This window comes from Pteropus alecto, unplaced genomic scaffold, assembly GCF_000325575.1.
Source record: "Pteropus alecto unplaced genomic scaffold, ASM32557v1 scaffold206, whole genome shotgun sequence".
NCBI classification, from domain to species: domain Eukaryota; kingdom Metazoa; phylum Chordata; class Mammalia; order Chiroptera; family Pteropodidae; genus Pteropus; species Pteropus alecto.
In genome coordinates, this window is record NW_006438906.1 from 121,712 (window position 1) to 132,521 (window position 10,810).

A 10,810-nucleotide genomic window follows, 5' to 3' on the forward strand; every position below is an offset into this window, starting at 1 on the left:
GCCTCAGGTTCCTCAGTCCCTTTCCCTGTAGGGAGAGACACAGGCTGCATTCAAGAGCTAATGCTAAGTTATCTCAGTTTCAGAGACAATCCAGACTCTATTCCCTCACAGTCTTCCTTCTCCCCAAAGATAACGCTGTCCTAGACATGTCCTCACAGCCCTAGGCCCACAGTCCATGGCCCATATGTCCCCGATGCTGCCCACGACATGCTGACCCTCCCTTTTCTGGTGTAGCTTGAAGGACTTCCTGCCCAAGGAGTATGTGAAGCAGAAGGGAGAGCGTAAGATCTTCCAGGTGAATGGGGGCAGGGGAAAGTGCTTGGGATGACCCGGGAGCTTTGCTGCTTAATCCTACTGACTAAATGGACCCCACCCCTGCCCGTCTGCTTCTACCCCGCTTCCACTCACTAAGCTATTCTCCCACCTCTCCTGTGCCAAGAATGCAGAAGACCTGGGCTTTTAGTCTCAGCTCCTTCACTGCATTTGCCATGGAATTCAATTTTCAATATTCTTGTTTTCTTTTGTTTACCTCTAACATGGGATAACAGTACCTGCCCTACGTAGGGTTGTTAGGAGAATCAAATGAGATAGTACACCTGAAATTACTGTGAAAAGTGTATCTTTGTTCAAATTAACTTGTTATCCCCACTCTTTGAGTACTCAGCCCTAAAGGCCTTCTATTTGACCTTCTACTTCCTAACGATCCATTCATATCTCCAGAATGTCTGAAAGTTCCTTGACTATATCCCTTGAACCATCGCTTCTGCAGATCCTTTATCAGCTCCCAGCCCATCACCCTCTCATTTTTCCTATCCTGTACTCTCTAACCTTTCCTGTGTTCCCATAATATTCTCTCATTATAGTTAACATCTCAACTTCTTGTCTGCAATATTATCCTCCCTGTATTTTGCTAAATCTTTCCCCATTTCATTCTCTAAGGCACACAAGAATTGTGGACAGATGAGTGAGATCGAGGCCAAGGTCCGCTATGTAAAGCTAGCCCGTTCCCTCAAGACATATGGTGTCTCCTTTTTTCTGGTTAAGGTGGGTTATAGGCTCTTCTTACTGCTCTCCTTATTTTGCTCTTACCCTTTCCTGTCTGACCTGCCTTCAGTCAAATTTCCCAGCATTCCCTAAGAGTCTCATTCTCTACCCTGTGAAAACTTGCCTGTTGTTAGTTCTCCACCACCATTTCCCTTCCTACCCTACGTTTTCCCTCCCTTTCCCTTTCCCCTAAAGTAACCTTGTCCTGGTCCTAGGCACCCTGGTTTAACACTCCTCTCCATTTCAGCACCCCTTATAGTCTTAATCTGAAATGACCATTTCTTATTTGACCTCTGACCTATAACACCAATGACAACTCTGTCTCACAGGAAAAGATGAAAGGAAAGAACAAGCTGGTGCCCAGGCTCCTGGGCATCACTAAGGAATGTGTGATGCGAGTGGATGAGAAGACCAAAGAGGTGATCCAGGAATGGAACCTCACCAACATCAAACGCTGGGCTGCCTCTCCCAAGAGTTTCACCCTGGTGAGCCTCGGGGCTCAGGGGAGAAAGGGCTTTGAAATCTTCAGAGAAGGGGCAGCTGCAGAGGTCTTTCCATTTCCCTTGGGACAGGTGCTCTGAACGTGACTCCAGAAAAAAGGAGAACTGGAACTATTGCAGGAACATGGAGGTTAGAGTTGAGAAGCACTCTCCAGGAGAGTGAGTTTTGTGTAAATGAAACTTATTCTTAAAGAGCAATAGAATAAAATTATAAAAAGCAAGCTGAGATCACAGGAAACTTGGGGAGAGGGAAGAAAAAGGTGATAGAAAAACGCATCTTCCCTCTTTCAGCAGCAAGTATAAACTGTAATCTTCCCCTCTGCCTTTATATTTTGGTATTATGAATTGAAACTGACACCAACTTTCCGAAGTGCCTCAATGAAAGAGAAATTAGTAAGTACTAGTTTCCAATTTTCGATACTAAAGCTGATCTTCAGGTGTGGTACTTTAACAGTAAATGTTAGTGCCCTCCCAGTTTTATCAGAGTGAGAGAAAAGAGACTTAGTAAATGGCATGTCTTTGAAACTGTGCAGCACAAAGACTACTCCTTCCAAGGAAGACTATTTCCTTCCAAGGAAGAAAATAAAGAAATTGGAGATTAAAGAAAGGCAGGCTTTTTCCTAGAGGGCTGTTGGCACAGGAAGATACTCTCATCAGCTTGCTCCCACTTTGTCACTCTAGGATTTCGGGGACTACCAAGATGGCTACTACTCAGTACAGACGACTGAGGGGGAGCAGATAGCACAGCTCATTGCCGGCTACATTGACATCATTCTTAAGAAGGTGAGCACTGCCTGCCCCCCCACCACCCGCCAGCCTTCTCCTTATCTTCTCTTACTTTCTCCCCAAGCCCGTCGTTTAGCAATGGGGACCCAGGTTCTGGAAAATGGTTGATTGGGGAAAGAAGAGGCTACCTTTCTCCTCACTTCCTCTTCTTTAATTCATGTTCCTTTTTCCGTCCCACAGAAAAAAAGCAAAGATCACTTTGGCCTGGAGGGAGATGAGGAGTCTACTATGCTAGAGGACTCGGTGTCCCCCAAAAAGTACGAAGGGACCTAGGCCAATCCTATCCCTTGGGAGCAGGGAAGGCAAGGCTCGACTCTAAGGACTGTTGGAGGGTTGAGGAATCCTTAGGATGGTTCTTTAACTAGTAGAAGGCTATAATGAGACCTTCCGAGACCACAGGACCTGCAAAAGCAGTGGAGCTGGTGGGGAGGGGATGAAAGGAGGAAGGCCTCTGAGTGCTCCTCAGTATGTCCCCTCTCTAGGTCAACTGTCCTTCAGCAGCAGTATAACCGGGTGGGTAAAGTGGAACACGGCTCTGTGGCCCTGCCTGCCATCATGCGCTCTGGAGCCTCTGGTCCTGAGAATTTCCAGGTGGGCAGTATGCCACCTGCCCAGCAGCAGATTACCAGTGGCCAGATGCACCGAGGACACATGCCTCCTTTGGTAAGAGCGCCCTCACTGCCACCACAGTACCAACACTCCCCACTTCCCGCCCCTCCCCACACCCCTCAGCTGGGCCTAGCCAGAAGTTACACAGTCTTTTCCCCGTCCCTATTTGTATTCTTCTCCCTAGCCTCAGGTTCTCTTTTACCTTTTCTTTCCTCTAAATGTTCTCTCTTACTCCTCTCCTTGTAGACTTCAGCCCAGCAGGCACTCACTGGAACCATCAACTCCAGCATGCAGGCTGTGCAGGCTGCTCAGGCCACTCTGGATGACTTTGACACTCTGCCTCCTCTGGGCCAGGATGCTGTGAGTATGGGGTGGAGGAGAGGCCAATGGTACTGAAGCTGGGACTCCAATGGATAAGGTTGGGTTTGACCAAAGCAGAGGAAATCTTGAGGTTTGTATCTCTTTCAGGCCTCTAAGGCCTGGCGGAAGAACAAGATGGATGAATCAAAGCATGAGATCCACTCCCAGGTAGATGCCATCACTGCTGGTACTGCCTCCGTGGTGAACCTGACAGCAGGTAGGCTGGACGCCAAGCTCATTGTGTGTGGTGGTGGAGGGCGAGCGTGTGCGAGCACGAGTGTGACTGGCTCTGGTGTGACTATACCTTGACTCATGGAAAGGACTGTGTGTACATGTCTCCCTTAGGACGGACATGTGTGTGACTAACTGCCTATGACTATTCTCCTTCTCAGCCCATCGTCTAGCCTGCCCTATCTCTCATACATGCTCTTCCTCCTCCTCCCCTCAGGGGATCCTGCAGAAACGGACTATACTGCAGTGGGCTGTGCAGTCACCACGATCTCCTCCAACCTGACGGAGATGTCCCGTGGCGTGAAGCTACTGGCTGCCCTGCTGGAAGATGAAGGCGGCAGTGGCCGTCCCCTGCTGCAGGCGGCGAAGGGCCTTGCGGGAGCAGTGTCAGAACTGCTGCGCAGTGCCCAGCCAGCCAGTGCTGAGGTCAGGGGCCACAGGGCTGACACTAGGGACAAGAGAGGGTTCAAGCCCAAAGAGAAGGGGACCGTCCAAGCCAAAGGATGGAAGTGTGGGACCCATGGGCACATAGGACCCATGGACATGTGGGCAGGGGTTGGGCAGCTTCTGACTGGTGTTCACTCTCCACAGCCCCGTCAGAACCTGCTGCAAGCAGCTGGGAACGTGGGCCAGGCCAGTGGGGAGCTGTTGCAGCAAATTGGGGAAAGTGATACTGACCCCCACTTCCAGGTTGGTGATACCCAACCCCCAGAACCCTAGCTTCTAGGAGGTGACCTCTGATCCTGAGTCCAGCTCCTAGTCCTGCTACTCTGAATTGACCCCTCAGAGCCAACCTGAACCTCTTTCTGGAATGACACTGGGAACCTCCAGTCCCTTTTTAGGAGATGAGAATTCAGAACCCCTGAATCCAAACTTAACCTACTAGTTCATCCTTGCCCCTAATTGATGATATTTTTCAGCCGCCTGTCATCTTTTCTCTGTCCTTCCCATATGTAGCACTTGCCCTAGCTTGAGGACACTTTGAACAGCCTTCAATCCTTTAGAATTTATACCCTGAGAACACTGTTCCTCTAGCCACCCCCTTCCCTGCCCCATGCCAGTTTCCTCAGCTGACTTGTCATCCTGGATTTCCCATGCAGATATGTGCACCCAGAGGGTCTGGGGTTCGATCTCCCCCTGATCCCCCCACGGTAACGGCCTCTGGCCTGGGCCTTCCCAGCTTTGTCCTCTCTGAGCCGCATACACTCGCTTTTGTACCTCCCCCCAGCCTCCTGGGGGAGCAGGATGTGATGGGAGATGAGGAGGAAGGGCTCAGAAAATGGGATCAGGGAGGGTAGTACAGGGACTTGTTCCCAAGACTCCAGGGTGACTGCTTTTAACCAAGATTAAGAAGGAATAGATAAAAGAAGCTTGAGACGGGAAGGACCCTTGGAGGTGCCTTCTCTCCAACGCACTGTAACAGCGCTGTCCTTCCCTCCCATCACTGACCGAGTGTATCCGCCTCGTACATGTCTCCCTTTGGTGTAGGCTCTGTTTTTCTTGGTGTGGGTTTGTTCCTCGGTGGGGGTTCTGTCCTACTGGGCGCTCAAGGCAGGGGCTCGGGTTAGGTTCTGGTTGCTTCTGCATACACTGTCCTGATTTTGGAGTCGGAATAATGAACCAGCTTATGCCTCTGCGAAGGGTCCAGGTATCCCAAGCCCAATCTCGGGCCATGCTGACTGCTCTTTTCCCACAGGACATGCTAATGCAGCTAGCCAAGGCAGTGGCAAGTGCTGCAGCTGCCCTGGTCCTCAAGGCCAAGAGTGTGGCCCAGCGGACAGAGGACTCAGGGCTTCAGACCCAGGTTATTGCTGCAGCAACACAGTGTGCGCTGTCCACCTCCCAACTGGTAGCCTGTACCAAGGTGAGTCCCAGAGGTTTCTCTAGCCCATGCTGAGAGGTAATGCTGCCACCCACATATGAGCCTCTCATTTTATTTCTTTGGCTCCCGAGACCTCATTACCCAACCCAATGACTTCTGTGAACGCTATGAACACCCTACTTCATAACTCCTTTCCCTTTCCTACATCTCTGACACCCAGTTTACCCACAGGTGGTGGCACCTACAATCAGCTCACCTGTCTGTCAAGAGCAGCTGGTAGAGGCCGGACGACTAGTGGCCAAAGCTGTGGAGAGCTGTGTGTCCGCCTCTCAGGCAGCCACAGAGGATGGGCAGCTATTGCGGGGTGTAGGAGCAGCAGCCACAGCTGTCACCCAGGCCCTGAATGAGCTACTGCAGCACGTGAGGGCCCATGCCACAGGGGCTGGGCCTGCTGGCCGTTATGACCAGGCCACTGACACCATCCTTACTGTCACTGAGAACATCTTCAGCTCCATGGGTGATGCTGGTAAGGACATCTCCCCTGGGAAGACAAAGAACCCCAGTGAGGTTTGCCAAGCCTATTGGACATTCCTTTGCAGACCTGCCACTTCACCCTAAGGGCTTAGCACAGACTGGGTGTTTAATTTCTCTGAAACCTCTGGTTCTCCATCTGAAAAGCAGGAATATAATCCCTGCTCTGCCTTTTTTGGCACGTTTAAGGAATATATCAAAGTGTATACAAAAGTAGATGAAAAGTAACATTATTAGGAGATAGTCTTCCCCTCTCCACTCTGTCACCACCAAAAGCCTTCACAAAACATGTCTCATCTTCTCAAGACTATTTGCTAAAAATACCCATTTTCCCTCCTGTCAAAGCCCACCAGGAAATCGGTGTCTCTCCAAGATCCTAAACCTAGAAAACACTAACTCCAGGGATATCACTTGAGAATTCTGCACCCCGCTTCCCCCGTCTCTTTACTGTCCTGAAAAACCCTATCTATCATGTCTACACCACTTTCCTGCAGCCCTGGCACCGTCTTGGTATCTCTGGCTTCCTTACCTGATTGTGCCCTGTCTTCGTAGGTGAGATGGTAAGACAGGCCCGCATCCTAGCCCAAGCCACCTCTGACCTGGTCAATGCCATCAAGGCTGATGCTGAAGGGGAGAGTGATCTGGAGAACTCCCGCAAGCTGTTAAGCGCTGCCAAGATCCTAGCTGATGCCACAGCCAAGATGGTGGAGGCTGCCAAGGTACAGAGACTGTGCAGACTCCCAGACTGTGCCCTGATGGGAAGTAGAACAGTCCGGACAGTCACCCTCCCTCCTGGGGAGACCCAGGAGAAGCAAAAAATATAAGTGAAAAAATACAGAAGCACTCATAAGTGCATCCCTAAGCTGCAGAGAGACAGTGGCCTAGGCTTCCAACCAGTGTGATTCCCGAAGTCCTCATGACTGACTAACAACCATACTCTTTTTCTTCCTCTGAGTCCAAGGTCTGCTGTTTCTACTTTGCCTTACTTTGCTGCCACCACCTGCCCGAGATCCCTGTTGTTTCCTGGTCTCTCTCGTGTATGCCTGTAGGCCTCAGTCCCAGGGGCTCCACTGCTAACACTGCAAAGACAAGGCAGTGAGACCCAGGGACACAGGGTGCAGAGGACTGTCAAGAAGAAGTCAAAAGACTTCCAGGCCTGGAGTTTTTCAGTTTACCACATTAACCAGATTTCCTGCTTTAGTATTGTTGAGATCCCTGCTCTAAACTACATCCTCCTCATCCCAGAGAGCCCTGCTCACTCCCATTTGCTAGTGTTAATTTCTGGGGAGTAAGGGGAGAAACATGGCCCCTTCCCCAAAGAAGAGAAGAAGAAGAAACAATTCTACCTTAAAAATTCAGCATCCCAAAGAGAACCCAGTCTTCCCAAGGTTTCTCATTTGCTTGGCTGAGGTCTCATTGGTGATTATCTTTCAGTGAGGATATTAGAAATGACTTTGGGAGGAAAAGTCTAAGTCTGGAGGAATCAGAGTAGAGATTATTTAAGATTCACAGGAATGACTGTCCACTTTTCTCAGGGAGCAGCCGCCCACCCTGACAGTGAGGAGCAGCAGCAGCGGCTTCGGGAGGCAGCTGAGGGTCTACGCATGGCAACTAATGCAGCTGCACAGAATGCCATCAAGAAAAAGCTGGTGCAGCGCCTGGAGGTGAATAAACGGGAAATAAACTGGGAGTAAAAGAATGTGGGTGCCCTGGGAAGACTGAAAATGGGAGGGATATGCAGAGAGAGTCACTTAATATTTCCTTGGAGGATGGCATGGGCAGGGTCTGAGAATGCCTGGGGCTTGTCCTGACTATTCTGTTTTCACAGCATGCAGCCAAGCAGGCTGCAGCCTCAGCTACACAGACTATTGCTGCAGCCCAGCATGCAGCCTCCACTCCCAAGGCCTCTGCTGGCCCCCAGCCCCTGCTAGTGCAGAGCTGCAAGGTGAGACTCCAGGAAGCATGTTGGGGCAAGAGGAGGTATGGGAGGAGAGGGACTTTCCCCCAGGCTGTGGATGGCGGGGGGTTGGGGGGGTGGTAATTCTCATGACATTTTCACCTACAGGCTGTGGCAGAGCAGATTCCACTGCTGGTGCAGGGAGTCCGAGGGAGCCAAGCTCAGCCTGACAGTCCCAGTGCCCAGCTAGCCCTAATTGCTGCCAGCCAGAGCTTCCTGCAGGCAAGGCACCCTCTCCCTATCTCTCAGACCAGACCTTTCCCACCCTTCTAAGTCCCCTAGAGCTCTTACAATTTAAATCTCTGCCAGTAGCCTCTGTCCTAGTACTGAGCCCTAGTGCTCACCATGTCCTGTCTATCATCAGTCCCTGTACTAAGCCCGGAGGAAGGATGGTACCTTCATCTGCCTGCCTATTCCCCAACAGCCAGGTGGGAAGATGGTGGCAGCTGCAAAGGCCTCCGTGCCAACAATTCAGGACCAGGCTTCGGCCATGCAGCTGAGTCAGTGTGCTAAAAACCTTGGCACAGCATTGGCTGAACTTCGCACCGCTGCCCAGAAGGTATGGGAGCTGGCTCTCTTTTTGGAAGATGAGGGTAGAGTCCTGGGATGATGGGGAATCTGCAGAATAACCTACAACAGGGATAATCATGTAACCCGAGGCATCAGTGGGATACAGCAGTACCTCCTATACCCCAAATCCTCCTATCATTATAGGCTCAGGAAGCATGTGGGCCTTTGGAGATGGATTCTGCACTGAGTGTGGTACAGAATCTAGAGAGAGACCTGCAAGAGGTGAAGGCAGCAGCTCGAGATGGCAAGCTTAAACCCTTACCTGGGGAGACAGTAAGTATCCTTAAGACCTTATTCTTACTCAAACCCTGATGTCTTTCTTCCCACCTATGCCCCAGAGCTGCCCAAAATCTCATTTAAATTGCCAGATTTCCTCAAGTAGCTTCTCAAGTTCCCTCTTCCCAATCCCTCCTGCACTTGAGCCCCCTCCACCCCCCACCCTCTGAGACTCTCCCTTCATCCCTAGATGGAGAAATGTGCCCAGGACCTAGGCAACAGTACCAAAGCAGTGAGCTCTGCCATCGCCCAGCTGCTGGGGGAGTCCCCCCGGGTGTGGATGGCGGGGGGTTGGGGGGTGGTAATTCTCATGACATTTTCACCTACAGGCTGTGGCAGAGCAGATTCCACTGCTGGTGCAGGGAGTCCGAGGGAGCCAAGCTCAGCCTGACAGTCCCAGTGCCCAGCTAGCCCTAATTGCTGCCAGCCAGAGCTTCCTGCAGGCAAGGCACCCTCTCCCTATCTCTCAGACCAGACCTTTCCCACCCTTCTAAGTCCCCTAGAGCTCTTACAATTTAAATCTCTGCCAGTAGCCTCTGTCCTAGTACTGAGCCCTAGTGCTCACCATGTCCTGTCTATCATCAGTCCCTGTACTAAGCCCGGAGGAAGGATGGTACCTTCATCTGCCTGCCTATTCCCCAACAGCCAGGTGGGAAGATGGTGGCAGCTGCAAAGGCCTCCGTGCCAACAATTCAGGACCAGGCTTCGGCCATGCAGCTGAGTCAGTGTGCTAAAAACCTTGGCACAGCATTGGCTGAACTTCGCACCGCTGCCCAGAAGGTATGGGAGCTGGCTCTCTTTTTGGAAGATGAGGGTAGAGTCCTGGGATGATGGGGAATCTGCAGAATAACCTACAACAGGGATAATCATGTAACCCGAGGCATCAGTGGGATACAGCAGTACCTCCTATACCCCAAATCCTCCTATCATTATAGGCTCAGGAAGCATGTGGGCCTTTGGAGATGGATTCTGCACTGAGTGTGGTACAGAATCTAGAGAGAGACCTGCAAGAGGTGAAGGCAGCAGCTCGAGATGGCAAGCTTAAACCCTTACCTGGGGAGACAGTAAGTATCCTTAAGACCTTATTCTTACTCAAACCCTGATGTCTTTCTTCCCACCTATGCCCCAGAGCTGCCCAAAATCTCATTTAAATTGCCAGATTTCCTCAAGTAGCTTCTCAAGTTCCCTCTTCCCAATCCCTCCTGCACTTGAGCCCCCTCCACCCCCCACCCTCTGAGACTCTCCCTTCATCCCTAGATGGAGAAATGTGCCCAGGACCTAGGCAACAGTACCAAAGCAGTGAGCTCTGCCATCGCCCAGCTGCTGGGGGAGGTTGCCCAGGGCAATGAGAATTATGCAGGTAGGTGGGCAGGGCCAGGAATGGGGCGTATGGTGAGGGGGATGGAGGAATAGGAGCTGATCTAGGGTCAGGGCTGACAGAGGAAACCACTAAGATCAGGGCCTGGCAATGAAGGTGCCTTTTTCCTTCTTCTCTCTTGTCTCTCCAGGTATTGCAGCTCGGGATGTGGCAGGTGGGCTGCGGTCATTGGCCCAGGCTGCTAGGGGTGTAGCTGCCCTGACATCAGATCCTGCAGTGCAGGCCATTGTGCTTGACACAGCCAGTGATGTACTGGACAAGGCCAGCAGCCTCATTGAGGAAGCAAAAAAGGCAGCTGGCCGTCCAGGAGACCCTGAGAGTCAGCAGCGGCTTGCCCAGGTCAGGTATTGGGAAGGGGTACTTTTTCCCTCTCCCCCACATCCTATCAGAAGGCCCACTGTGATTGGGGCAGAGCCTCATCCACGCTGACAGGGATAGCTTCTAAGATCTGCTCTTGAGATCTCTCTGGATCTCACACTTTCTCTCCATCCTAGTACAAGTATCTCAGGCTGCAGCAGGGGCCCAGCTAAACACCAACTTTGGGGAAGTTTGATCACTGTCATTAATACCCTAACTTCAGCCTGCTCAGCTACAACACGCCGTTTCCTCTTTCACTTTCAGAGGCAGTAGAGCAATTATCTTCTCTGTCCTGTGGGTAGAGGAGGGGATCTCCCAAATCGTTTCCATTTTGGTAACTCCCTTCTCTTTCCTACCTCAGGTGGCTAAAGCAGTGACCCAGGCACTGA

General features: G+C 51.4%; 1 protein-coding gene across 1 annotated transcript in view; it reads left to right on the forward strand.

Moving 5' to 3' along the window:
- The window catches only part of TLN1 (talin 1), a 32,867-nt gene that overhangs the window by 9,192 nt on the left and 12,865 nt on the right, over positions 1-10,810 (forward strand). The window contains 21 exon segments of the mRNA XM_006916006.3: positions 235-295; positions 940-1,044; positions 1,374-1,529; positions 2,226-2,327; positions 2,511-2,587; positions 2,813-2,993; positions 3,186-3,299; positions 3,408-3,516; positions 3,748-3,956; positions 4,122-4,220; positions 5,227-5,394; positions 5,584-5,878; positions 6,436-6,602; positions 7,419-7,547; positions 7,712-7,828; positions 7,949-8,062; positions 8,265-8,399; positions 8,555-8,683; positions 9,944-10,046; positions 10,195-10,403; positions 10,783-10,809. Of these exon segments, the coding sequence (XP_006916068.1) occupies positions 235-295; positions 940-1,044; positions 1,374-1,529; positions 2,226-2,327; positions 2,511-2,587; positions 2,813-2,993; positions 3,186-3,299; positions 3,408-3,516; positions 3,748-3,956; positions 4,122-4,220; positions 5,227-5,394; positions 5,584-5,878; positions 6,436-6,602; positions 7,419-7,547; positions 7,712-7,828; positions 7,949-8,062; positions 8,265-8,399; positions 8,555-8,683; positions 9,944-10,046; positions 10,195-10,403; positions 10,783-10,809 (2,806 nt within the window).